The 26,248-nt window shown below is 39.2% G+C and overlaps 2 protein-coding genes across 2 annotated transcripts in view; both read right to left on the bottom strand.

The window, feature by feature from the left end:
• Window positions 1-348: 348 nt before the first annotated feature.
• Window positions 349-3,307, bottom strand: LOC110499396 (mitochondrial pyruvate carrier 1). Its single transcript, XM_021576516.2, has 5 exons — window positions 3,016-3,307; window positions 2,543-2,546; window positions 2,227-2,323; window positions 1,373-1,505; window positions 349-889 (listed from the first exon to the last, which is right to left on the bottom strand). The coding sequence occupies exons 1-5, from the start codon at window positions 3,084-3,086 to the stop codon at window positions 868-870; spliced, it is 327 nt and encodes a 108-aa protein (XP_021432191.1). The 5' UTR covers window positions 3,087-3,307; the 3' UTR covers window positions 349-867.
• A 7,581-nt stretch (window positions 3,308-10,888) lies between these two features.
• LOC110499394 (ribosomal protein S6 kinase alpha-2) overlaps window positions 10,889-26,248 on the bottom strand; it is a 35,579-nt gene continuing 20,219 nt past the window's right edge. The window contains exons 9-21 of the mRNA XM_021576514.2: window positions 25,474-25,544; window positions 25,234-25,322; window positions 24,206-24,270; window positions 23,684-23,786; window positions 22,223-22,356; window positions 18,680-18,805; window positions 18,206-18,295; window positions 16,153-16,311; window positions 14,252-14,413; window positions 14,096-14,172; window positions 12,604-12,721; window positions 12,284-12,421; window positions 10,889-11,846 (exon numbers count right to left, since the gene is read on the bottom strand). Of these exons, the coding sequence (XP_021432189.1) occupies window positions 11,721-11,846; window positions 12,284-12,421; window positions 12,604-12,721; window positions 14,096-14,172; window positions 14,252-14,413; window positions 16,153-16,311; window positions 18,206-18,295; window positions 18,680-18,805; window positions 22,223-22,356; window positions 23,684-23,786; window positions 24,206-24,270; window positions 25,234-25,322; window positions 25,474-25,544 (1,458 nt within the window). The 3' untranslated portion in view covers window positions 10,889-11,720. The remainder of the gene's footprint in view (window positions 11,847-12,283; window positions 12,422-12,603; window positions 12,722-14,095; window positions 14,173-14,251; window positions 14,414-16,152; window positions 16,312-18,205; window positions 18,296-18,679; window positions 18,806-22,222; window positions 22,357-23,683; window positions 23,787-24,205; window positions 24,271-25,233; window positions 25,323-25,473; window positions 25,545-26,248) is intronic.

The following is a 26,248-nucleotide window of genomic DNA, read 5'->3' as shown; positions in this document are numbered from 1 at the left end:
TGACAAAATTGCACATTTTAGAGTGCCATTTATTGTCTCCAGCACAAGGTGCACATGTGTAATGATCATGCTGTTTAATCAGCTTCTTGATATGCCACATCCGTCAGGTGGATGGATTATCTCATTCAACTCATTCATGGTTTGATGATTAGAAGTTAAATCAGGTCTGCTTGTCCAGGTTAACAATACAAATGTGTACTTTCCATTAAAAGTAACATCTTAAAGTCACTTTAAAAAAATTATAAATCATTTAGATAAACAAATGTATGGATTGGGCAGTTCATGGGCAAAGGTCTTGCACAGCTTTAGAGTTATCAGTCATTATGAAGGTAAAAGCTCATCAGCCACTTCATGGATATCAGACAGTTTATTATAAATTATGGTCAGTGTAAGAGGAAGTTTAATTCATGGTACATAGATAAGGGTTTATTCATTATGTTCAGGAATAATGTTTCCATGGCAACACACCAGCGTACAACTTTTATTGCCTGTACATTCTGATAAAGATTGTGTTATTGGTATCGCTAACACATTTATTAAAATGAGGACATAAACAGTAAATATTTGTGTAATAGACCCTCTCTTTAAAAGAATCCCATCAGTAACAGGGCCTCACTAGATTCCATTCCATTTAATTAGTTTGTGCGTAAAAAACATTATGCAAAACAAATCTATTCATTGACCTTATATACCGGAAGAAACAGGGATGGTGATCGTCAACAGCAGTTTAATCTAAATTAACATGTTTTTAAGTTAAGAGTTTTACATAGGTCTGCAATGAGATAAACATGGTCATACACACAAAAACCATAGGGTCAAACCATGCCGATTTCCTAATGAAACTATATATTTTGCATTTGTCCATCACTAAGAAGACTTCTTCTCCATGCTGGAAAGAAGAAAAAAAATCCATCAGAATTGCTGGAGACACATTCTGTTGAACAGCATTAAGTCTAAATGACATATGAAATTATAACTAGTGACAATGAGCTATGTGTAAACAGTATGAGAGATTGAAGTTAAGATGTTATCATGGATATGGATAAAACAAATTATGTTATGAAGTACGGTGATTCCATGTTATACATTTTCAGTTGATTTGATGGCAACTTTCAACATATTCTCATATTCTCGTATCCTAAAAGATATATTTGGGCTTCAAGGCTGTGGCTTCATTGAAATATCAGTCTATTATACCCTAAGAAAGAACCCCAAATAATTTGTTACTAACAGGAGAAACCACCTGAGCAGTGAATAAATCACATATGTTTGGAGGTTGTTGTTGCTTTGTAACCAAAGTGGAATGCGGGTACAAACCAAAAAAGGTTTTGCATTGAAATAAGCAAATCAGTACAGTAAATTGTGAGCTTACTTGTATTTGATAAGTCGTGATCCTTGAATGAGCTGGGCGGTCTCATTGGTTAGATGGCAACCAAAGAGGAGCCAATTCCTTGGCTGAACTTTGTATGCAAACCTCATAAACAGGAGGGAATAGCAGGTCAAAGCTGCAGCGGGAAAAGAACACACAAAAACACTCAATAAATAAGGAATTAACAGCCACTTGACAGTTACATATCTTCAGGACAACCTTATCAGAAAACAACATTTTCTTGCCTCGAGTCAGACAGCAGGAAAGGATTATGAGGTTCAACAAAGAATGTTAAACTATTGGAATTCTACTTTAAGAAAGCATGAAGGGCCATTCTGACTCAAAAAGCACAAGAAAGAGGATTGATAAATATTGTACCTAACATCTGATTTGGACCATCATTCATAACAACGAGTAAGACATGAGGAATCCAATAAAATGATCAAAAGCAACCCTAAATAATTAATTGGATTCCCTATGTCTTACTCAATGGTAGGAAGAAGTTGGGTCTAAATCAGATTTTGGGTTCTATATTTACTACATTTTATGTGAATCCCATAAATAAATAAAAAAGGGTTAATTTGGGGGCAAAACAATAAGCTTAATTTGTTCTGAGATCAAATTAATTATTAACAAAATAATGTTGCAGGTATGCTAATCTTAGCAGTTTCTAACTACAGAAATGATTTCAGAACAATCTGTGATAGCGGGTGTCATGGCTTGCTGAAATGAAATAGAATGACGCTGGAGTTCTTCAACAAGAGTGACTATCAATCCCTGGCAGAAACGTGTCCCTAATGTTAGGCTATGGCTAGACATCAGCCATTGCTTAGCTATGTTTCAGTATCATGTCTCACCAAAGGTCATTCTGCCACTGATAATCTCAGGGCTTTTCTTCATGTCACTGATGGCAGCAATGGGCAGACCCCAGTTGGCCACAGGTCCCCAGAAGTGCTGGAATAGAAGTACACAACTACATTTAAGGTACAAGGAATATAAAGAGCAACAAAGTCACTGTAAGGGTCAAATGTTTTCAAGCTGCCATAGCAATTAAACAGTCTCGATAACTACCTAAGAGACAAGTATATCTGCAAATGGTCAATGGAGCCAAAATATTCTGATTTTAGTAGACAAATACTAAACTAGCCTGCACAATGAACAGAGAGTACTTACTGTGCTTATTTTGAAAGTTCCCATGAAGACACCAAGATGACAGACATAACATAAAATGAGTTTGGTTAGAGGGATATGCATATACCTTATGAAAAACAATCAACACCTCACATCCTGCCTGGGCTAACTAATAATACCCATAGGTCTCACATCACCGGTAACACATTAGCACACATAGCAGTAGGCTAGTTTGACAGCTAACAGTTAGTTAGCTTCGGTGATAGCAACAACATTCAAGCCAAACGTCCTTCAAGCAGGACACGTCGTTAGAAACATTTGCACAAACAAACGTTAACTGTAGTAACGTTACACTACCTGCAGATGTGCACACGAATTTACAAATAGCTAGCTTGATTTGTTTGATCATTAATTTAGCTAACGTTAGCTGTCTACTGTTAGCAAGCTTGCTAGTCGCTACAGTAAAATTAATCTCGTTAGCTAGCTATCTTCCAGATCTTCCAAATGTGTTTTACCTCATCAAATAGTCTCTGAACTCCTTGCTTTTAAGGTGGTCAACAGCTTTACGTGCCAAAGTACCTGCCATGACTTCGGATTGTGGTGGTTCGCAGAGGAAATTATAACTATGGGAATGTATAAACTGGGTAAATGCAGTTAAGCGTAGAGGACACCAGTGGTCACAGAGCTTCACCAAAACATAATTTTTACGACACAGTCGCAATTATTCAGTTAGGACGCCTCTCATTGGTGTTGCTATGCAATCTCACGATATCCGGCCTCATGGTGATGACCCGCCCCTACTTTCTGAGATTGTGCCACTGATCCAGAATCAGCAACTCGGCTCTATTGCTAGGTACTACACATAATGCTCAAGAATAGCTGCTGAACTGGTTACACAACAATTCTCCGAAGGAGGTGACCCTGTACTCATCACTTATTGGCTCAAACACCAACCACCTTTAAAACACGTTCAACCGGGACACAATAATGCAATACACTGACCAAAAGGTCACAATGTCATTGGATTTAGGTTCAAAGTTGGTTGAAAAAAGACAAAATCCCCTTACGTTTTCAAATCCAATCAGTTTCCCAAGTTGAATCAACTTTTTATTTTTATTTATTTTTTATTCAACCTTTATGTAACCAGGCAAGTCAGTTTTAAGGCCAGGCACTACAGGCTAATATGGATTTATTTCTTTACTCTCATCAGACTGAAACTTTACCAGTGGAAAGTATACATAAATAAAATATATTATTGTATTACAAGTTTTATTTATTTTTAAATATGCAAATGCAGCCACACAACACAATATATAAAAGAAACGCCTCTGTAAAAGTCTGACTATAAGACCTAAGAACCTGTGTGTGGAATAAGTACGTCCTTTGAAGACTGAGAAAAATGAATTGGCGCACAGGGAACATGTAATTTTGAGAAAATGGCCGATAAAGAGAGGCTAATGCAATTAAAATGTACTTTCCATAAATAGGACCATTTATGTCACATTAATTAAACTCTTATTCATATATCACTTCTAAACTGACAAATAAACATAAAATATACCTTTTACAAGTACATTAGCACGTTTAATACATTTGGTTCAAGCAATAGAGCATATGCTTTGAATACTGGTCTGTTTGGCAAATATGCAGTTTTGGACAAATTCTCATTTCACTTTGCTCTATTTGTCACATACAAGGATTTTGTACGGCAGTTGAAATGTGAAGAACATGAATCAGCTATGCCTGACCCATATGTAAGGCCCTCTGAGTTGTTGCTGGTGACGATTTACTTTCTTGACTGTGTCATGGGACCTGCGCCTACACTTCCACATTCAATTGAAGCAGCATCAGCTCTCACAACTCCTCTCTGATTGCTTGTGTCACCAAAGTGCTGTTAATCCACAATTTGTTCATCACATTTGTTATAGCATTGGCTCCACAAAGACAGTTTTGGGGCATCTGACATTCATTTGCATTCTGGGTTCCTCCGTCATACATTCTTTTGAGGACGTTATCATCATATATATCATCATCATCATATACAGCTACCATTTTCTGTGCACCCACTCAATTAAAAAATGTATGGCCTCTAAGGTTTTTGTGACAGAGTGGATCTTTACCATTTTCTATGGGTCGCTGGTACCAGCACCAATGCACAAACCTTTCCCGTAGTTGGAAGTGAATCCTCTCTTGTGCCATCGAAGGATACATTAATGTCTATGATGACATCCTCATCCTCCTTCAGCATCTCTGCTATGTCTGGGTCTATATCTGTGTATGCTCTTCTAATTATCTTTGCAGTACTCTCCATTGACTGAAGCCCTCTCTGCATCTCTGAAACTAAAGTGGGGGGAAAAGTACTTATTATGTCTGTCGACATTACAGACATAACTGCAATACTAAATATTAGCATATCAGCATGTATTTACTTTACGTAAAGCTAATTTCTCACTAACCACATTAGGCTACAGCCCTATGACACTGTAGGCCTATGTGACAATCTGATTGTATAGTTATGTTTTCCTATCACTCTTTTTTATTAGCTTTGAATACATATGCTGGAGCAAGGAAATACATATTATTTATACACAGCAAGTCACCTGGCAATAATGGGCTTCTCTCCCTTTTAATTTACCTGTCATTCTCCTATCATGTCTCTGATATGAGCTGAGATAAGGAAGGAATCGCTATGACTTTGCTTATTTTCTTTACAGCTGCATAACCAAGTCCAAATTCGTGGGCTAGAAGAACCATCCTCACATATATATCAAATGCCACATCTCCCCTGGAGCACTCCTGCAGCCGGGAGGAAGTGTAAACACTCCTCCTAAATGCATCACGATCACCTTCACAGTCTGCACATTCTATCATGACCGAATTACAGAATCAATGGTTGGTGAAGTCTATGGTGATTTTCAGTCCAGTGTTTAGACACCTAGGGCAAATCAAATCATGTACAAGTTGGTTTATTTAAGACGTGGAATAAAAGCCACTGTTGGCTGGCTGCTGTCTGGTTGGTCGCTGCTAGTTGGCATCTTCATCTCAACTAATTTGCGTCTCAACGCGCTGCTGCGGGCTACCTCCTTTTCCTCATCGACCTGTACTGTCACTGCCCCGATCGGCGGATCAGGCACATTGTTTCTTTCATTCACTGCTTTTCTCGCATTGGCTAACTGAGATCGCCTATTTTTATTCACATACTGTAGTTATATTCTTCGAGATTTACTAATTGTGTCTCTCTTTACGTTGATTCTTCGCGGGAGATATTTTAAAACAAGGAAGAGCTGCGCGGCACGTGACGCATTTTAACCAATCAAGTTGCCGGAAAGTGCCTTTAAATGCCAATCGGATGTCAGGAAATTACTAATCTTTTAGCACGAAGCACTACGTCAACAAAGGATATAGCCATGTATGGACTAGCTAACGACATGCTCCGGAAAACATGCTTTTGGATGATATATGATTCAACATGGAGAGATTTAAAAATAGCGGTTGAAGTTCTACATGAAACATGCTATCAAGAACGACATTAATGCTAGGTGTAGTTGACGGAGTTGGAATAAAATTATACCAATAAAGTATTTATTTATTTTATGCTAAATATCCCCAAATCAGAAAATTGACAGGTGGAAGCAAAATCAAAAATTTTGCCTGTGGTGCCTGGCCTTAGAAAAAAAAATCTTATTTACAATGACGTAATCACACTCTTATGTTTTGGTTGAAACGACGTGGAAACAATGTTGATTCAACCTATTTTTACCCAGTGAAAGAATGCTGCTTTGCCCTGATTAGAGATTTTAAACCTGAGCCACAGGCTGGGACATTAAATTGTCAGGGCAGGTCCTGAGAGATTTGGGCTTGTGAAGAGTATAATTACAATGACTCTACCACAGACTCGACCTCAGTTTAGAAAGTAATCTGTCCTCCACTGTCCCTCTCACTGTCCCAAAAACGAGTAATTCAATCAGTGGTAGCCAGGAGAAGTAGCACAGCACTACCGATTTCCCCCCATTGTTCTTTTTTGTTACTGTGAAACAGGTTCAACCAGGTTTCTAGCGAAGGTAAACCAAAATTGCATTCAATTAGGCCTAGCTTGAAAAAAAATCTGCATACTATTATTATATTAAGTAATATAATATACATTTAGCAGACACTTTTATCCAAAGCAACTTACAGTAGTGTATGCATATATTTTTTTGTATGGGTAGCCCCAGGGGAAGTCACCCTTGCATTGCCAATACCCTGCCACACAGGACCAGAAATTGTCCACAAACTGATAAGGGTCACTGTGTGTATGCCTGTGACTATCATCACAAAATATCAACATAACAGAGTTTCTTTCCCACTTGATTTATTTGTAAAGTTTTGGCATGCACTGCCAATACAAGGAACATAGTTAAGTAACCTATACAGTATGTACAGTCCTACTAGCACGAGTTTCACAATGTTACTTTTTAGCTACTTACTTTACAGGGGTTTTCAGACAATAGTGTGTCCTCACTTGAGGGCTTAGTGACTGAACAACACAGAACAGGAGACTCTTTGAATAAATATCTTCTCAGAAGAACCTTCAGTATGCAGATCTATATAAAAGCCACAGCAGCACAAGGCGAGTCATTGATCAAGGTTATCTATTGTGTGATTCGATGATTCTAATATTGTATTTTAGTAGTTATTCAATTAAGCTTTGTGAAAGCAGAAATTGTCAAGGCTCAGTGTTCATTAGGCTGTAATGCTTTTTACATGTTGTACTGTCAAATTTATGAAAATATTCTAGAAATTATGAAAATGTTCTAAAGGTAAGTGTGTGGTATTTATCCTGTGGAACCTGTTTTGTCATATTATCCCGTATTCTTAATATTATGGAGCAACTAAAGCTCCATTGTGTACTTAAGTTGAATGATAAACCATTCCCGAATCTTGTGTACTTTCAACCTGTAATTCTATAATATGTCATTGTGTTGGTCCACTGAAAACACTGTTGGGATTTCTGGTGTTTGTTTCACACAGCTTCTTTACGACTTGATTTGCAACTAAATCATAAACATAAAGGCATCCAAGGTGGCATTCTACTGTACAGTTGAAGTCGGAAGTTTACATACACCTTAGGCAAATACATTTAAACTCAGTTGTTCACAATTCCTGATATTTAATAAGAGTCAAAATTCCCTGTCTTAGGTCAGTTAGGATCACCACTTTATTTTTAATAATGTGAAATGTCAGAATAATAGTGAGAATGAGTTATTTCAGCTTTTATTTCTTTCATCACATTCCCAGTGGGTCAGAAGTTTACATTCACTCAATTCGTAATTGGTAGCATTGCCTTTCAATTCATTAACTTGGGTCAAACGTTTCGGGTGCCTTCCACAAGCATCCCACAATAAGTTGGGGGAATTTTGGCCCATTCCTTCTGACAGAGCTGGTGTAACTGAGTCAGGTTTGTAAGGCCTCCTTGCTCGCACACACTTTTTCAGTTCTGCCCACAAATTTTCTATAGGATTGAGGTCAGGGCTTTGTGATGGACACTCCAATACCTTGACTTTGTTGTCCTTAAGCCATTTTGACACAACTTTGGAAGTATCCCCATTTTTCCTCCAAACATAACGATGGTCATTATGGCCAAACAGTTCTATTTTTCTCTAGGAGACAGAACGTGTCTCCTTCCCGAGCGGTATGATGGCTGCGTGATCCCTTAGTGTTTATACTTGCATACCATTGTTTATACAGATAAACGTGGTACCTTCAAGCGTTTGGAAATTGCTCCCAAGGATGAACCAGACTTGTGGAGGTCTACAATGTTTTTTCTGAGGTCTTGGCTGATTTCTTTTGCTTTTCTCATGATGTCAAGCAGAGGCACTGAGTTTGAAGGTAGGCCTTGAATACATCCACAGGCACACCTCAAATTGACTCAAACTATGTCAATTAGCCTATCAGAAGCTTCTAAAGCCATGACAGCATTATCTGGAATTTTCCATGATGCTGTTTAAAGGCACAGTCAACTTTGTGTATGTAAACTTCTGACCCACTGGAATTGTGATACAGTTAATTATAAGTGAAATAATCTGTCTAAACAATTGTTGGGAAAATTACTTGTGTCATGCACAAAGTAGATGTCCTAACCGACTTGCCAAATCTATAGTTTGTTAACAAGAAATGTGTGGAGTGGTTGAAATACGAGTTTTAATGACTCCAACCTAAGTGTATGTAAACTTCTGACTTCGACTGTATGTGTTTTATGCTGTGTTTAACATATGAACACTAAATCAATCCACTCATATTGGTTCCATAATGTTTTAAGATTAATCTTTGTTGATATATAATGCTAATAAATGCATACCAATGTATCTGCTACTAAAACAAATACGTCCCTCTAAAAAGTAATTTACCTAGTGCACTCCAGATCACATAGTGCACTCCAGATCAGGTAAAAACCCTTAAATCTGTCATGTATTAAAAAAATAAAACATACTGACATAAACATACATTAATACACAAACATAATGGATAATGTAGAAACAATAAATACATTTGTTTGATACAATAACTTAAGTCACATTTACACAAGAAATATAACAATTGAAAATGGGTCTGTTTCAGTACCCCTCCCCAAAACAAAAGTAGAATATTATGTTAGAAATTGCCAAAACTATCAAAAGCATCCAACATAATGCGCACTAGATTTTATAAAGAAAATAATATTGAACTGTAAGCTACAGAAAATAAATATTGTACACTACAGTATGTCTAACCTTATGAACCAACCTGAAAGTTATAGATTGATGCAGACCAGTAGAGGCTGCTGAAGGGAGGGCTGCTCATAGTAATGGCTGAAATGGGGTCAATGGAATGGTATCAAATATGGTTTCCATACCCTAACATTGACATAATTCCAGACATTATTATGAGCCGTCCTCCTTCAGCAGCCTCTACTGATGCAGACATACAGTGCATTCGGAAGTTATCAGACCCCTTGACTTTTTTCACATTTTGTTAAGTTACAGCCTTATTCTAAAATTGATTACATTGTTTTCCCTCCTCATCAATCTAGACACAATACCCTATAATGACAAAGCAAAAACAGGTTAAGAAATGTTTGCTAATTTATTAAAATGAAAAAAACAACAAAAAAACAGAAATATAACATTTACATAAGTATTCAGACCCTTTAGTCAGTACTTTGTTGAAGCACCTTTGGCAGCGATTACAGCCTAGAGTCTTCTTGGGTACGACGCTACAAGCTTGGCACGTCTGTATTTGGGAAGTTTTCCCATTCTTCTCGGCAGATTCTCTTAAGCTCGGTCAGGTTGGATGGGGAATGTCGCTGCACAGCTATTTTCAGGTCTCTCCAGAGATGTTAGATTGGGTTCAAGTCCGGGATCTGACTGGGCCACTCAATGACATTTAGAGACTTGTCCCGAAGCCATTCCTGTATTGTCTTGGCTGTTTGCTTGGGGTCGTTGTCCTGTTGGATGGTGAACCTTTGTGCTCTGGAGCAGGTTTTCTTCAAGAATCTCTCTGTACTTTGCTCTGTTCATCTTCGCCTCGATCCTGACTAGTCTCCCAGTCCCTGAAAAACATACCCACAGCATAATGCTGCCACCACCATGCTTCACCATAGGGATGGTGCCAGGTTTCCTCCACACGTGACGCATGGCATTCAGGCCAAAAAGTTCAATCTTGGTTTCATCACACCGGAGAATCTTGTTTCTCATGGTCTGAGAGTTCTTTAAGTGACTTTTGGCAAACACCAAGCATGCTGTCATGTGCCCATTACTGAATAGTGGCTTCTGTCTGGCCACTCTACCATACAGGCCTGATTAGTTGAGTGCTGCATAGATGGTTGTCCTTCTGTAAGGTTCTCCCATCTCCACAGAGGAACTCTAAAGCTCTATCAGGGTGACCAGCGGGTTCTTGGTCACTTCACTGACCAAGGCCCTTCTCCCCCGATTGCTCAGTTTGGCTGGTTGGCCAGCTCTAGGAAAAGTCTTGGTGGTTCCAAACTTCTTCCATTTAAGAATGATGGAAGCCACTGCACTCTTGGGGACCTTTAATGCTGCAGATATTTTTTGGTACCCTTCCATAGATCTGTGCCTTGACACAATCCTTGGTTTTTGCTCTGACATGCACTGTCAACTGTGGGACCTTATGTAGAAAGGTGTGTGCCTTTCCAAATCATGTCATATCAATTGAATTTACCACCAGTGGACTCCAATCAAGTTGAAGAAACATCAAGGATGATCAATGGGAACAGGATGCACCTGAGCTCAATTTTGAGTCTCATAGCAAATGGTCTGAATACTTATGTAACTAAGGTATTTCCATTTTTTTTTTTATTGTACATTTGCAAAAATATATATGTTTTTGCTATTCATTATTGGGCATTGTGTGTAGATTGATGAGGATGTTTAATTTATTTAATCCATTTTAGATAAGGCTGTAACGTAACAAAATCTGGAAAAAGTCAAGGGTCTGAATACTTTCTGAATGCACTGTATACTCCTTGTACTCATTCAGCTATTTCAGTTTATTTTAATGTCTATACTAACTGTGGATTTCTGGAATGCTACAAAATGTACCAACATATCCTTCGCAGCTGTAATTTAACTTTTAGACTATGGACAATGTGTCAGCAAAGTAACATTCCAACATGCTTATTTTCAGACACAGGGAAAAATACAGATGCTGTCGATAAAATCTCGTAAAATTTGTATCGTGTAGTTATGAACTACAAGCTGTTCTAGACTTTTCTGTTACAGCGATTATGACAAAGTGTCAACTCAACGTTGCATAAGGTGACTTGGTCTCCTAGACAATATCATTCTAAACATACTCTACATAATACACAGGTGTCAATTCACAAACAAACAGTTTCAGATGCCACCTAAATGAAAAGGCAAATATGAATGAATAAAATATATTAATGTTACATTTCTTCAATACAAATGATACATTTAAGAAGATTTGAACAGAATTCTGCTTGGTCTTCGAAGCCACCATTTGTTTGTTTTGAGTGCATCTAAAATCTGTAAAGATTCCTGTCTTAGTGCAACAATGTGATGCATCTTCTCTACCATTTTTTTTTCTTGTTACAAGTGGCTCCTCCTTGTTCCCACTACTGTAGACTTCCTGGTTCTTTGGACAGGCACTTATACCAGTGTCTGATGAAAGTCATTGCACCTTGACCCATTTTCAAGCTGTCCCTGAATCATCTATGAGGGTGCTATAAACAAGTGGATGTGAGTCTCTTCATTCCTCTTCTCTGGGCCAAACTTGAACACTGCACAGGCTCCAGCTTTGGGGCCAGAGGCGATCGATTCAACGCCAAGTATGTTGCAGCCATTGCTCCCTAGGGAGACAGAAAACACTTAAAGTTATTCTATTCTAAAACTGCATAATTAAAGGGGGCATAGCAAGTACAGTATGTGAAACGTTGAGCAGGTTTCAAATGACTTTTGCTGACGTAGAAAATGCAAAAGTTCTACATGTAATGGTATATCTGTACACAAGGTGGCAGTAGAATGACAACAGCACTTCTACAGAGGAGAAATTCATGTGTGAGAGAGCTTTAGAAGACAACGTTGCTTGTGATGCAAAACAATAACTATCACAATTAGCTAACATCATTTGCTTAGTGACAAAGATCGACTAGCCTGGTCAACCAGTCAAACCGCTGGGCTGAGGTGAAACAATGTTGTCAGTCAGGCTAGAGATTGGCAACACGTACAGATGATGTTGCTTCTTACATTGTCAGGTTTGGGCTTTTCATCAGGTTTTCCTCCTTACCTTAACAAGCTGTACATCCTGTCTGATGAGCTGACACTGAGACAGCTGTTCTTGGTTGACTATCCACTGGTGTCTGAGGACCTGGGGAGCCGTCAGCCGTTGGTGTGGATCCACATGGAGCATCTTAGTGACTATGTCCTATTGGAACCCAATACAGAAATAGTCTAGTTAGGACCAGTATGAAATGCAGCGTTGCAGCTAAACCAATGTGGATGGGATTTCATTTCAAACTTCCATGTACAACAATTGGATGTGAACTGGATTTATTAAATCATTAAATAAACAGTGATGTGCTATTAATGAAGGACACATAACCTCACCTTTGCAGCATCAGAAACTGTATCCCAGTTTCCGTCGGTGAGGGCATATTTTCCGCTACCAATGCGAGCCAGTATTTCCTCCGGGGTGTCATCAGGACCATTGGCAAAAGGGGTGAAGCTGTAAACACAAGGGTGAAGAAGGAGAAGACAATCAAACACTTTTCAATCAAACTTCCCTGCTCTACAGTAATACATGTGCTTTACTGTTGCACAGTAGGGAAAGATATATGTGAGTTTGTTTGAATTTGGGGTCTTAAAATCTAGGTGTTTGTGAGGTGTGATTCTCCAATACCTCGGCTGAGATATTTTTAGAAGTAATATGAATAATGGCGTCAACAGTGTCCCAATGGGCACAGACGTTCGTTTAACGCCTAGTTTTGATTTTCATTTGGTTGAGTTGTCAACTAACGTGAATTCAATGTGAAATCAACAACAACAAAAAAACCACCATGTCAATGGATTTAGGTTAAAAGTTGGTTGAAAAAAGATACAATTCCCTTACGTTTTCAAATCCAATCAGTTTTCCACGTTGATTCAACATCATCACATAGAATTGTTTGGTTGAAATGACATGGAAACAATGTTGATTCATCCAGTTTTCACCCAGTGAAAGAATGCTGCTTTTTTTCTAATGCCCTGATTAGAGATTTTAAACCTGAGCCGCAGGCTGGGACATTAAATTGTCAGGGCAGGTCCTGAGAGATTTGGGCTTGTGAAGAGTACAATTACAATGACTCTACCACAGACTCGACCTCAGCTTAGAAAGTAATCTGTCCTCCACTGTCCCAAAAATGAGTCATTCAATCAGTGGTATCCAGGAGAAGTAGCAAAGTGCAAATGTTGCTTCCCCTGCCAGGTTTAAATAAACCAGTGAAATTAGGTTTACCCTGCCAGGTTTAAATAAACCAGTGAAATTAGGTTTACCCTGCCAGGTTTAAATAAACCAGTGAAATTAGGTTTACCCTGCCAGGTTTTAATGAACCAGTGAAATTAGGTTTACCCTGCCAGGTTTTAATAAACCAGTAAAATTAGGTTTACCCTGCCAGGTTTTAATAAACCAGTGAAATTAGGTTTACCCTGCCAGGTTTTAATAAACCAGTGAAATTAGGTTTACCCTGCCAGGTTTTAATAAACCAGTGAAATTAGGTTTACCCTGCCAGGTTTTAATAAACCAGTGAAATTAGGTTTACCCTGCCAGGTTTTAATAAACCAGTGAAATTAGGTTTACCCTGCCAGGTTTTAATGAACCAGTGAAATTAGGTTTACCCTGCCAGGTTTTAATGAACCAGTGAAATTAGGTTTACCCTGCCAGGTTTTAATGAACCAGTGAAATTAGGTTTACCCTGCCAGGTTTTAATGAACCAGTGAAATTAGGTTTACCCTGCCAGGTTTTAATGAACCAGTGAAATTAGGTTTACCCTGCCAGGTTTTAATGAACCAGTGAATTAGGCTTACCCTGCCAGGTTTAAATAAACCAGTGAATTAGGCTTACCCTGCGAGCATAGTGTAGAGTAGGATCCCCAAACTCCAGATGTCACAAGCAGCATCATACCCCTGCTTCTTCAGGACCTATGAAAGACATGGTCAATCTGTGTCACATCACAATATGACATGTACTTGAAATAAATAAGATCAAATGTTTCCTCACCTCTGGAGCCACAAAGTTTGCTGTGTAACAGGGCGTCATGAGGAGACCGTTTTCTGCCCTTAATTGTTTGGCGAACCCAAAATCACATATTCGGATCGATTCAGGATCTCCCGTTTCATCCACATAGAGGAGGTTGCTTGGTTTCAGGTCTCGATGTACCACCTATGACAAAACAGATAAGCTAATAGGAACGTACCAGGGGTGCTACTCCTTCACTTTGATGAAGATGTTAGTTGGACGCATATAGGTAACTGCTAGAATAAAACATGGGTATCTGTCAGAAAAAAAGGAAACACCCCAGTAAATGAGGGACACAAAGTATATTGAAAGCAGGTGGTTCCACACAGGTATGGTTCCTGAGGTAATTAAGCAATTAACTTCCCATCATGCTTAGGGTCATGTATAAAACATGCCTAGTAGCCCATTATTTTGGTTACCATGGCTAGAAGAGGAAGGAAGGCCAGATGAAGACTATTCACTCAGCTACCGTCCGGACCAACAGGTGCCGAGACAGCTTCTAGCCCCAAGCCATAAGACTGTTAAATAGCCAGACTGCTAAATAGTTCATTAAATGGTTACCCAGACTATCTGCATTGACCCTGTCTTGCAGCGACTCTGTGCACACTCCCCAAAACTCCCCACTCACGCAGACACAATACACTGACACACTCACACAAAACCCACACACATTCACATACACTACACACGCACACACACATAACACACACATGCATAGCGACAGAACACAAACACACAGACGCCATTACCGAAACAACAAACACACATATACACATCATTTGCTGCTGCTACTCTGTACTATATTTTACTCTTATCTATCCTGATGCCTAGTCAGTTTACCCTGCCTTCATGTACATATCTACCTCAAATACCTTATTATTATCTATCCTGATGCCTAGTCAGTTTACCCTGCTTTCATGTACATATCTACCTCAAATACCTTATTATTATCTATCCTGTTGCCTAGTCACTTTATCCTGCCTTCATCTACCTTAAATACCTCATCTGGTACTGGTACTCCCTGTATATAGCTTTTCCTTCTGTACATTGATCTGGTACTGGTACTCCCTGTATATAGCTATTCCTTCTGTACATTGATCTGGTACTGGCCTCTGCACATTGATCTGGTACTGGTACTCCCTGTATATAGTTATTCCTTCTGTATATTGATCTGGTACTGGTACTCCCTGTTTATAGCTCCATTCTTGTGTATTTTTAATATTTTTTATTTCACCTTTATTTAACCAGGTAGGCAAGTTGAGAACAAGTTCTCATTTACAAATGCGACCTATTTAATGTTATTCCTCGTGTTACTGTTTATCTATGTATTTATGTATTTATCTATGTATTGAACTCTGCATCGTTGCGAAGGGCTCGTAAACAAGCATTTCAGTTACACCCATTGGATTCAGCGCATGTGACAAATAAAATGTGATTTGATTTGAAAAATGAAGAGATCTCAGTGATTTTGAAATAGGGGTCTCAAAGGAGCATCGGGGTGTAACGTGTGTGTCTCAGTAACTGGATCTCAACCCAATTGAACACTTATGGGAGATTCTGGAGCGTCACCTGAGACAGCATTTTCCACCACCATCAACAAAACTGATGCGATTTCTCCTAGAAGAATGGTGTCGCATCCCAAGAATTTAGTTCCAGACACAAGTAGAATCTATTCCAAGGTGCACTGAAGCTGTTCTGGCTCGTGGTGGCCCAACCCCCTATTAAGACACTTTATGTTGGGGTTTCCTTTATTTTGGCAGTTACCTGTACATGAATGATACTGACCCCATGAGTGAAGGTACTCCACTGTACCTGTACATGAGTGATACTGACCCCCTGTGAGTGAAGATGCTCCCCTGTACCCGTACATGAAGGATACTGACCCCCTGTGAGTGAAGGTACTCCACTGTCTTGGTAATAGTGCAGAGAAGAGCAGAGGCTTCTCGCTCAGAGAAACACTTCTGATAGAGTATTCTGTCCAGCAGCTCCCCACCTCTCATCAGCTCCATCACAAGGTACACATACCTCCCATCGTCATAGACCTAGGGGCCAAAAATACATTTTAATACCATGTGGAGGTATTTATGAACCAAAGACTACATTCGTCTAGTCCTCACAGCCAACAAACAGTGGCTAGTAAAATCCAATAAGGACATACATTTGAAGTCGGAAGTTTACATACCGGTACACCTTAGCCAAATACATTTAAACTCAGTTTCACAATTCTTGACATTTAATCCTAGTAAAAAAATCCCTGTCTTAGGTCAGTTAGGATCACCACTTTATTTTAAGAATGTGAAATTTCAAAATAATAGTAGAGAGAATGATTTAGCTTTTATTTCTTTCATCACATTCCCAGTGGGTCAGAAGTTTACATACACTCAATTAGTATTTGGTAGCATTGCCTTTAAATGGTTTCACTTGGGTCAAGCATTTCGGGTAGCCTTCCCCAAGCTTCCCACAATAAGTTGGGTGAATTTTGGCCCATTCCTCCTGACAGAGCTGGTGTAACGGAGTCAGGTTTGTAGGCCTCCTTGCTCACACATGCCTTTTCAGTTCTGCCAACAATTGTTTTATAGGATTGTGGTCAGGGCTTTGTGATGGACACTCCAATACCTTGACCTTCTTGTCCTTAAGCCATTTTGCCACAACTTTGAAAGTATGCTTGGGGTCATTGTCCATTTGGAAGACCCATTTGCGACCAAGCTTTAACTTCCTGAGTGATGTCTTGAAATGTTGCTTCAATATATCCACATCATTTTCATCCCTCATGATGCCATCTATTTTGTGAAGTGCATCAGTCCCTCCTGCAGTAAAGCACCTCCACAACATGATGCTGCCACCCCCGTGCTTCATGGTTGGGATGGTGTTCTTCGATTTGCAAGCCTCCCCCTTTTTCCTCCAAACATAACGATGGTCATTATGGCCAAACAGTTCTATTTATGTTTCATCAGACCAGAGGACATTTCTCCAAAGAGTATGATCTTTGTCCTCATGTGCAGTTGCAAACCGTAGTCTGGCATTTTTATGGTGGTTTTGGAGCAGTGGCTTCTTCCTTGCTGAGCGGCCTTTCAGGTTATGTTGATATAGAACTCGTTTTACTGTGGATATAGATACTTTTGTACCCGTTTCCTCCAGTATCTTCACATGGTCCTTTGCTGTTGTTCTGGTATTGATTTGCACTTTTAGCACCAAAGTAAATTCATCTCTAGGAGACAGAACGTGTCCCCTTCCTGAGCAGTATATCGGGTGAGTGGTCCCATGGTGTTTATACTTGCGTACTATTGTTTGTACAGATGAACGTGGTACCTTCAGGCGTTTGGAAATTGCTCCCAAGAATGAACCAGAATTGTGGAGGTCTACAATTTATTTTCTGAGTTCTTGGCTGATTTTCCCATGATGTCAAACAAAGAGGCACGGAGTTTGAAGGTAGGCCTCAAAATACATCCACAGGTACACCTCCAATTGACTCAAATTATGTCAATTAGCCATTCAGAAGCTTCTAAAGCCATGACAGCTTTTTCTGGAATTTTTCAAGCTGTTTAAAGGCACAGTTAACTTAGTGTATGTAAACTTCTAACCCACTGGAATTGTGATACAGTGAATTATAAATTAAATCATCTGTAAACAATTGTTGGAAAAATTACTTGTGTCATGCACAAAGTAGATGTCCTAACCGACTTGCCAAAACTATAGTTTATTAACAAGAAATTTGAGGAGTGGTTGAAAAACTAGTTTTAATGACTCAAACTTAAGTATATGTAAACTTACGACTTCAACTGTAGAAGATAAAATGAAATATAAGGGTCAGTGAAAATTCAATTAAGTTTGCATGGGCACATTTTTCCTTTGGTATGCAAACTGGCAAGGTTCTCTGTCCTTATGGGGGGCTTTCAGCATGTGCGTGTGTATGGGAGTCATTGAATGATGACATACATCCTTCAGCGTGATGATGTTTGGATGCTGCCCGTATCTCAACAGAATCTCAATTTCCTCAGATGGATCTTTCTTCACTCTGTCGATGATCTGAAAGAGACACCCCCCCCCCCCTGTTAAATTACAACTGCTTGGTTCCCTCATGATAAAATGTGTAACTCAGAGCATCGTCTGCACAACATACAGAATCATTGTCACTGCGTGAATCATCCTAAGGGAAACTATATTATAGTTGAAAGGCTTATAGTTGTTGAAGTGCAATGGGTAGCCTATATACAGTACATCACAAGGCTGCAATAATTAAAGGTCGTACATCAACCCGGAATCTTTGTAGTGATCGTAACGTCCCTTTGTTGTATATGCTGCTGTTTCATGTAACTGACGAGCCGTGAAAAGAATTACCTTCTCTAAGAATGATAAACTATCTATACATAAACATTCCCCTTGAAAAATCTACCCATACGGTTCACTTACTTTGACAGCATATTCAACACTGGTGATTTTGTGGATGCATCGTTTGCAGACAGAGTACGCCCCCAAGCCCACCTCCTCCTTTACCTCATACCCATCTGTGAAATGGATGTTGGTCCCATGAAGTTGCTGAAATGACAAACATGTCCAGCCATCACAAATACATTTAAGCATATTTTACATAAAAGCCTTTGGTCATAATCATGCTCCAGTAAGCTTGTCAACAGACTTCCTTACTCTTCGCTCATGTTATAATCCTGCTCTGGCAGACTAGGGAATCCATCAGTCCTTCTATAATCCTCAGACATATCCAGGGGAAGCCTATTTCATATGCAAAATGGAGCATACTGGTTTTCAAAACAGATCTACCATAGCTATCAAATGATTCCCCTGGTAAGAATGGTCCTTGAAGAACATTCTAGGTGAACAGTGTTTCTGCGTGAGTGCACTTTGGTCTCATTTCTCCTTTCTCTTGTGATGTATCACTTTACATGTGGAGATTTAGGAAGTGTTCTTCTTTCATGGCTGTATGTCAAATCACAAATGAGAGCAAGAAAAGTGAACTGAAAATGTGAATGTACTACAGTAATAGTCTATCATGGTTTCACACATCACTACAGTAATAATCTATCATGGTTTCACACATCACTACATTAATAATCTATCATGGTTTCACACATCACTACATGAATAATCTATCATGGTTTCACACATCACTATAGTAATAATCTATCATGGTTTCACACATCACTACATTAATAATCTATCATGGTTTCACACATCACTACATTAATAATCTATCATGGTTTCACACATCACTACATTAATAATCTATCATGGTTTCACACATCACTACAGTAATAATCTATCATGGTTTCACACATCACTACATTAATAATCTATCATGGTTTCACACATCACTACATTAATAATCTATCATGGTTTCACACATCACTACATTAATAATCTATCATGGTTTCACACCTCACTAGAGTAATAGTCTCTCTTGGTTTCACACATTCACCTTGTGGTCTGCAGGACATTCTATGCTAGTCTATTGTGTTCTATGAGAGATGTTGGCTCATTCATCCACACTGCAGCAGCTTCTAACCTCACTTGTTCAATACAATGGAAAAAGCAGAGGATCAAAATGTTCCCAGAGCGTTGCCACGGCAGAGCGCACATGGCCATGATGTCATCAAGGGAACTATGTGCTACCACAAATCAATATGCTTTGCTGAGGCCTGAGGGCACTGGGAGGCCTTTCTGGTGAGTGACTTTCTCACTCAGGTATGAACCATCTGGTAGAATCAGTTATGCTGTTATTCATGTGAGTGGATGTGTTGTTGTGCGCTGCAGGACACGAGAGGCCTTCTATGGAGCAGTGGCTGAGATGGTTAAAACAGAAGACCATGGGGATCACCTCCATTTCACCACTGTCACCACGTAAAATACATTGAATTCATCAGATGCTGTTTTTTATGTAACTAGGCAAGTCAGTTAAGAACAAAGTCTTATTTACAATGACGGCCTACCGGGGAACAGTGGGTTAACTGCCTTGTTCAGGGGAATAGTGGGTTAACTGCCTTGTTCAGGGGAACAGTGGGTTAACTGCCTTGTTCAGGGGAACAGTGGGTTAACTGCCTTGTTCAGGGGAACAGTGGGTTAACTGCCTTGTTCAGGAGAACAGTGGGTTAACTGCCTTGTTCAGGGGAACAGTGGGTTAACTGCCTTGTTCAGGGGAACAGTGGGTTAACTGCCTTGTTCAGGGGAACAGTGGGTTAACTGCCTTGTTCAGGGGAACAGTGGGTTAACTGCCTTGTTCAGGGGAACAGTGGGTTAACTGCCTTGTTCAGGGGAACAGTGGGTTAACTGCCTTGTTCAGGGGAACAGTGGGTTAACTGCCTTGTTCAGGGGAACAGTGGGTTAACTGCCTTGTTCAGGGGAACAGTGGGTTAACTGCCTTGTTCAGGGGAACAGTGGGTTAACTGCCTTGTTCAGGAGCAGAAAAACAAATGTTTTACCTTGTCAGCTCAGGAATTCGATCCAGAAACCTTTCGGTTATTGTCCCAACGCTCTAACCACTAGGCTACCTGCTGACCCAAGGTAAGGGTGGTAGTTGATAGTAAGCTGATACTAAGCTGATAGGTCAGGTAAGGGTGGCAGTTGATACTAAGCTGATAGGTAAGGGTGGTAGTTGATACTAAGCTGATAAATAAGGGTGGTAGTTGATACTAAGCTGATAGGTCAGGTAAGGGTGGTAGTTGATACTAAGCTGATAGGTCAGGTAAGGGTGGCAGTTGATACTAAGCTGATAGGTAAGAGTGGTAGTTGATACTAAGCTGATAGGTCAGGTAAGGGTGGCAGTTGATACTAAACTGATAGGTCAGGTAAGGGTGGTAGTTGATACTAAGCTGATAGGTCAGGTAAGGGTGGTAGTTGATACTAAGCTAATAGGTCAGGTAAGGGTGGTAGTTGATACTAAGCTGATAGGTCAGGTAAGGGTGGTAGTTGATACTAAGCTGATAGGTCAGGTAAGGGTGGTAGTTGATACTAAGCTGATAGGTCAGGTAAGGGTGGTAGTTGATTCTAAGCTGATAGGTCAGGTAAGGGTGGTAGTTGATACTAAGCTGATAGGTCAGGTAAGGGTGGTAGTTGATACTAAGCTGATAGGTCAGGTAAGGGTGGTAGTTGATACTAAACTGATAGGTCAGGTAAGGGTGGCAGTTGATACTAAACTGATAGGTAAGGGTGGTAGTTGATACTAAACTGATAGGTAAGGGTGGTAGTTGATACTAAGCTGATAGGTCAGGTAAGGGTGGTAGTTGATACTAAACTGATAGGTCAGGTAAGGGTGGTAGTTGATACTAAACTGATAGGTCAGGTAAGGGTGGTAGTTGATACTAAACTGATAGGTAAGGGTGGTAGTTGATACTAAGCTGATAGGTCAGGTAAGGGTGGTAGTTGATACTAAGCTGATAGGTAAGGGTGGTAGTTGATACTAAGCTGATAGGTCAGGTAAGGGTGGTAGTTGATACTAAGCTGATAGGTCAGGTAATCCATACACATATAGTCCAAAGGAAAGAGGTCTCCCTGAAGCACCAAAAAAAAGGTATCAATTATTTATATGAATGATTTACATAAAGCAGATAATCAGCCTTTAATTCATTTACTCAACACTTTCCGAATAGAGTATCGAAAGTGGTTAATCTAATGTATTCTGATGTTATGCTAGGACATCCCAATGAGGTTCCTTCCTGATATCATATTGATTTCTTCTTCATTTGTACATACAGAGTTTCTGATATTCCCCTTGAAGTTGAGACTATAGAGACACCAACGTCCATTTTTGTGGTTACATTTAATTTCATGGAAAATTAAAAATATATATAAAAAGACAATTGCCTGAAGGATGTCATATTATCTAAAAAAATATTGATATTTGTGATTGTTTCAAATATTCCTTTGAGTATTTAATAAGTTTATATAGTTGATGGAGGAGCTGTATACCTGAGTTGATTAGTTCTCTCCCTCTAGCATACTCACTTGTACAATAGGGTTGACGGTTGAGTTCTGCTGTATTTCAGCAATGGACTGGTCCTGGTCCAGATTAGTGGCCACGAAGCTGAACCCTCTGAAGAGCTGGTGTGTGTTGTCACTGGGAGGGATGCCAGGCGAGTCTGATGGGAGAAGGTGACAGATGGTACAGAACCTGTTACAACCTCTACTGTCTGATGGGAGAACAGGACAGACATGGGAACTTGGGACATATTAGCAACTGGAAATACATTACATCAGTTGAGTTACTGTAATTTATCATGAATTTACTTTGAGGGGCAGTCCCATTGTAGTGTACAGATGTGGCCTATAGGGTATTTTTTTATTATTATTATTGAACCTTTATGTACAGCTACTGACTTTGCACACTAGCAGCTGATACATGAGGTTAAATATTGGTACTTTTGTACCAAATTTCCTTTGCACATGGACTAGGATTCATTGAGTAAGTTTACATGCACACTAATAATTCAACATTCAACTGATTATGGCAGTAGGCCAAATATAGCATTGTAGTGTAGGCCAAATAGTCCCAATGAGTAAACACCTTACTCTGCTCATCTGAAATCGGCATAAAGTCATAATGGAAGTAAGCACACAGCGATTAAAACGCCTGGTTTTCTGAGCACTCTTTCAAATGATTAGGACATGTAAATGCTTTAAATCAGAGTTATACTGTAGCAGTGGATTTGATATGGCCATGTGTTAGCATGAGCAGCATGAGCAGCATGAGCAGCATGAGCAGCATGAGCAGCATGAGCAGCATGAGCAGCATGAGCAGCATGAGCAGCATGAGCAGCATGAGCAGCATGAGCTGCCTTCTTTTGCGCTGCGAGAGTGAACTGAGTTTGGAAAAACTTAGGAATGGTTTTCACATATAAACGTTATATGTCCGAACTCAGAATCAAATATGCTTCAGAAAAATAACATGGTAGAACGTTCATTCTGATTGGTGATTTTCTGCATTTATTTAAGTCCCACCAGGAAGTCTGATTTCAGATGTGACCATGGAAACAGGATTATTAGGAAAATCGATCTTCTTGCAAAGCATGCAAACGTTTAAGTCAAACTATTACATTAATCTGATTATTCACAATAATTATATTATTGTGTGCATGTAACTGCACTCATTGAATGATATAATCATTTCAGAGGGTTGTGGCTGGTTGACTTTGTCAATATGGAAATGTACTTTATGTCGATATAAAAGAGGGGGTTATTTGTCAGTAATTTAACAGCAAATTGATGTCAGTTTGTGTGTGGAACACAGATGCATGGAGAAATTATTATTTTCAGTAAACAGCATAACAGAAAAGTAAACAGCATGAAATGAAACATAACATCATGATTAATGAAATAATGTGGCAACATCCCACACACACACACACAAACAAACGCACACCACACATGCCAACGGGCTGAACTACTTCACCTACAATTACTAATCACCTGTTGGTGTGCGGGAGGTGAATTCGGGGTCAAAGTGGAAGGTGTCTTCTGGCCTGCCCACTGCTGGTTTGAATGGAGGCTTGATCTCTCTTCTGTAAAGCTTCTGTGGTTTCACCATGAGGGGGAAAGGTAAAATGCTACTTAAATTTTTCCATTTAGTATTGAGCTACATTTAATCCATGGTGATTAGGTATGTCTCTTTGCTTGATCTGTTAGTATGGCAACCAAAAACCAAAACAAGGTAAGAGAAATAGGTCAGTGACTTCTGAGAGTAAAAATAGATTATGTTTCAACCCAAATACTGTACAGAAAATTGTCCTCTTGGAACGAAGAAAGCTTTCAATTATCTTGTTTTCTTCCCTCTCTACTCAGTAGGTACAAAGTCTGAGCTAAAATACCTTCACTTCTTGTATGAAAGTACAACAATCCAAAGGAAATCCTCAGGACATATCAAAAAGCAATGGATGGTCATCTTTGCCTTTAATGATTTCTAGAAAAGGTTACGAGAAGCATTGTACTCACATTCCAATCTATATTTCCAAAGAAATGATGCCTTTTAATCTCCTCGACTCCATCTGGTCCAGCACCTAACAGTAAAATACACCAGGACATTTAGATCGAATACTCTTTTTACCTTCACTGGGCTGTAAATTTCTCACTTACTAAAATTCTATCTCAAGTATCTCTGCTCTTTCAGTGAGAATATGGGGTATTATGGGTAATATTAACTACACTCTCTAGACCATTTTATTTAACTAGGGTCTCCGGTGGTGGCTACATAACATATAAGCCCTATGCAGTAATGCATAAAGGCTCACATACATGCCTTATAAAGGCTCATATACATGTCTTATAAAGGCTCATATACATGTCTTATAAAGGCTCATATACATGTCTTATAAAGGCTCACATTCATGTCTTATAAAGGCTCATATTCTTGCCTTATAAAGGCTCATATAGAGGTCTTCTAAAGGCTTATATACATGTCTTATAAAGGCTCATATACATGTCTTATAAAGGCTCATATACATGTCTTATAAAGGCTCATATACATACCTTATAAAGGCTCTTATTCATGCTTTATAAAGGCTCATATACATGTCTTATAAAGGCTCATATACATGTCTTATAAAGGCTCATATACATACATGTCTTATAAAGGCTCATATAGATGCATATAACACATAACCTCTCAGCTTTAGGTAAATTATGACTAATATTTCCTGTAATGATACATAAAGAATGACTCCAGCTTGAAGAGGTCTCTGTGAATTTACTCTCCATCTTATAAATCAGGGAGGAAGTGATTCATATGACTATATTCAGTCCCACCACTGGCCAACCAGCTTCCACCGATGGGTAAGAGAAAACATACAGTAACTGTGCCCTCTAGCCTGCACTATCCTAAGATTCAGATTTCAATGCTGTCTACTGTGTCCCATTTAATAAATGAGAAAAGGTTGATCTAATGCTGTAAATTTGTCTTCCAATTGATAAATAGAATGGATCATGTGAAAAGACACATTTTAGTAATGCTCTTGACTACATACCTAATCTATTGGCAGGATTTCTTTTGAAGAGGGCCCGTATTAGACTTTGCACCTCTGGGCTTAAGAATTGCGGCATGCCAAGTTTTGCCCTACAAAACAGAAAAAAAAGTTATTTCACGGAAAAAACGATTATTTCATATATAGTCTTGTATTTATAAGGGATCCCCATTAGCTGTTGGCAAGGTAGCAGCTACTCTTCCTGGGGTAGTTGCCATAGACATTGTCAGTATAGTATCTTACTTCAGTATCAGGACCATTGTTTCCTTGCGGTCTTTGCCTTGAAATGGTAGAGATCCTGTCAGCATTTCAAACTGAAATCAAAGATAAACAATGTCAGTCGCAATTTACAAATCAATCTAATGTATTTCACCACAATTTGAACAGCTTCTACTTACATTTAGGTAGACACTCTTAATCCAGAGTGATTTACAGTAGTGAGGACAGACATTTTCATACTGGTCCCCTATGAGAATCAAACCCACAACCTTGGCGTTGCAAGCACCATCCTCTACCAACTGAGCTACACAGGAAAGCTGTGAAAATGCTAAAAATACTACAATCAAACTGTTGTCATCAATTTCTTCAACCATTAAAATGAATGTGAAATAGCACTCAACTTTAAAAGCTTGCATTGATGCTAGCTCCTGTCCTTATGTCTCCCTTTACGTAACATTTAATCTACAGATGTAGGATCCTAATTTGATCACTCTTTTGCTTCATTATTTACATAAATTCACTGAAAACCCACACTAACACATGGTTACATTAACAGTATTGCACTTTTCATGTAGCCTACTTTTAGCCTAACCACCGATCAAGCAACATTATGGACTTAACATTAAAATCCTGTTGGTGCAAGATTATTTTGCTGTGGCAATATAGGTCAAATTAGGATTCTACAGCTGTATGTGAGTGTGAATACAAATTCAAGCGGCCATGCTCACGTGTTGAGCATTAGATGGCTCAATGCTTTCTGACAATATAATCATCTGACAATACTTGAAACAAAGTCAAT

This window comes from Oncorhynchus mykiss, chromosome 20 (genome assembly GCF_013265735.2).
Source record: "Oncorhynchus mykiss isolate Arlee chromosome 20, USDA_OmykA_1.1, whole genome shotgun sequence".
Lineage (NCBI taxonomy): Eukaryota > Metazoa > Chordata > Actinopteri > Salmoniformes > Salmonidae > Oncorhynchus > Oncorhynchus mykiss.
The sequence above is the reverse complement of the archived record's forward strand: the minus strand, read 5'-3'. Positions and strand labels throughout refer to the sequence as shown.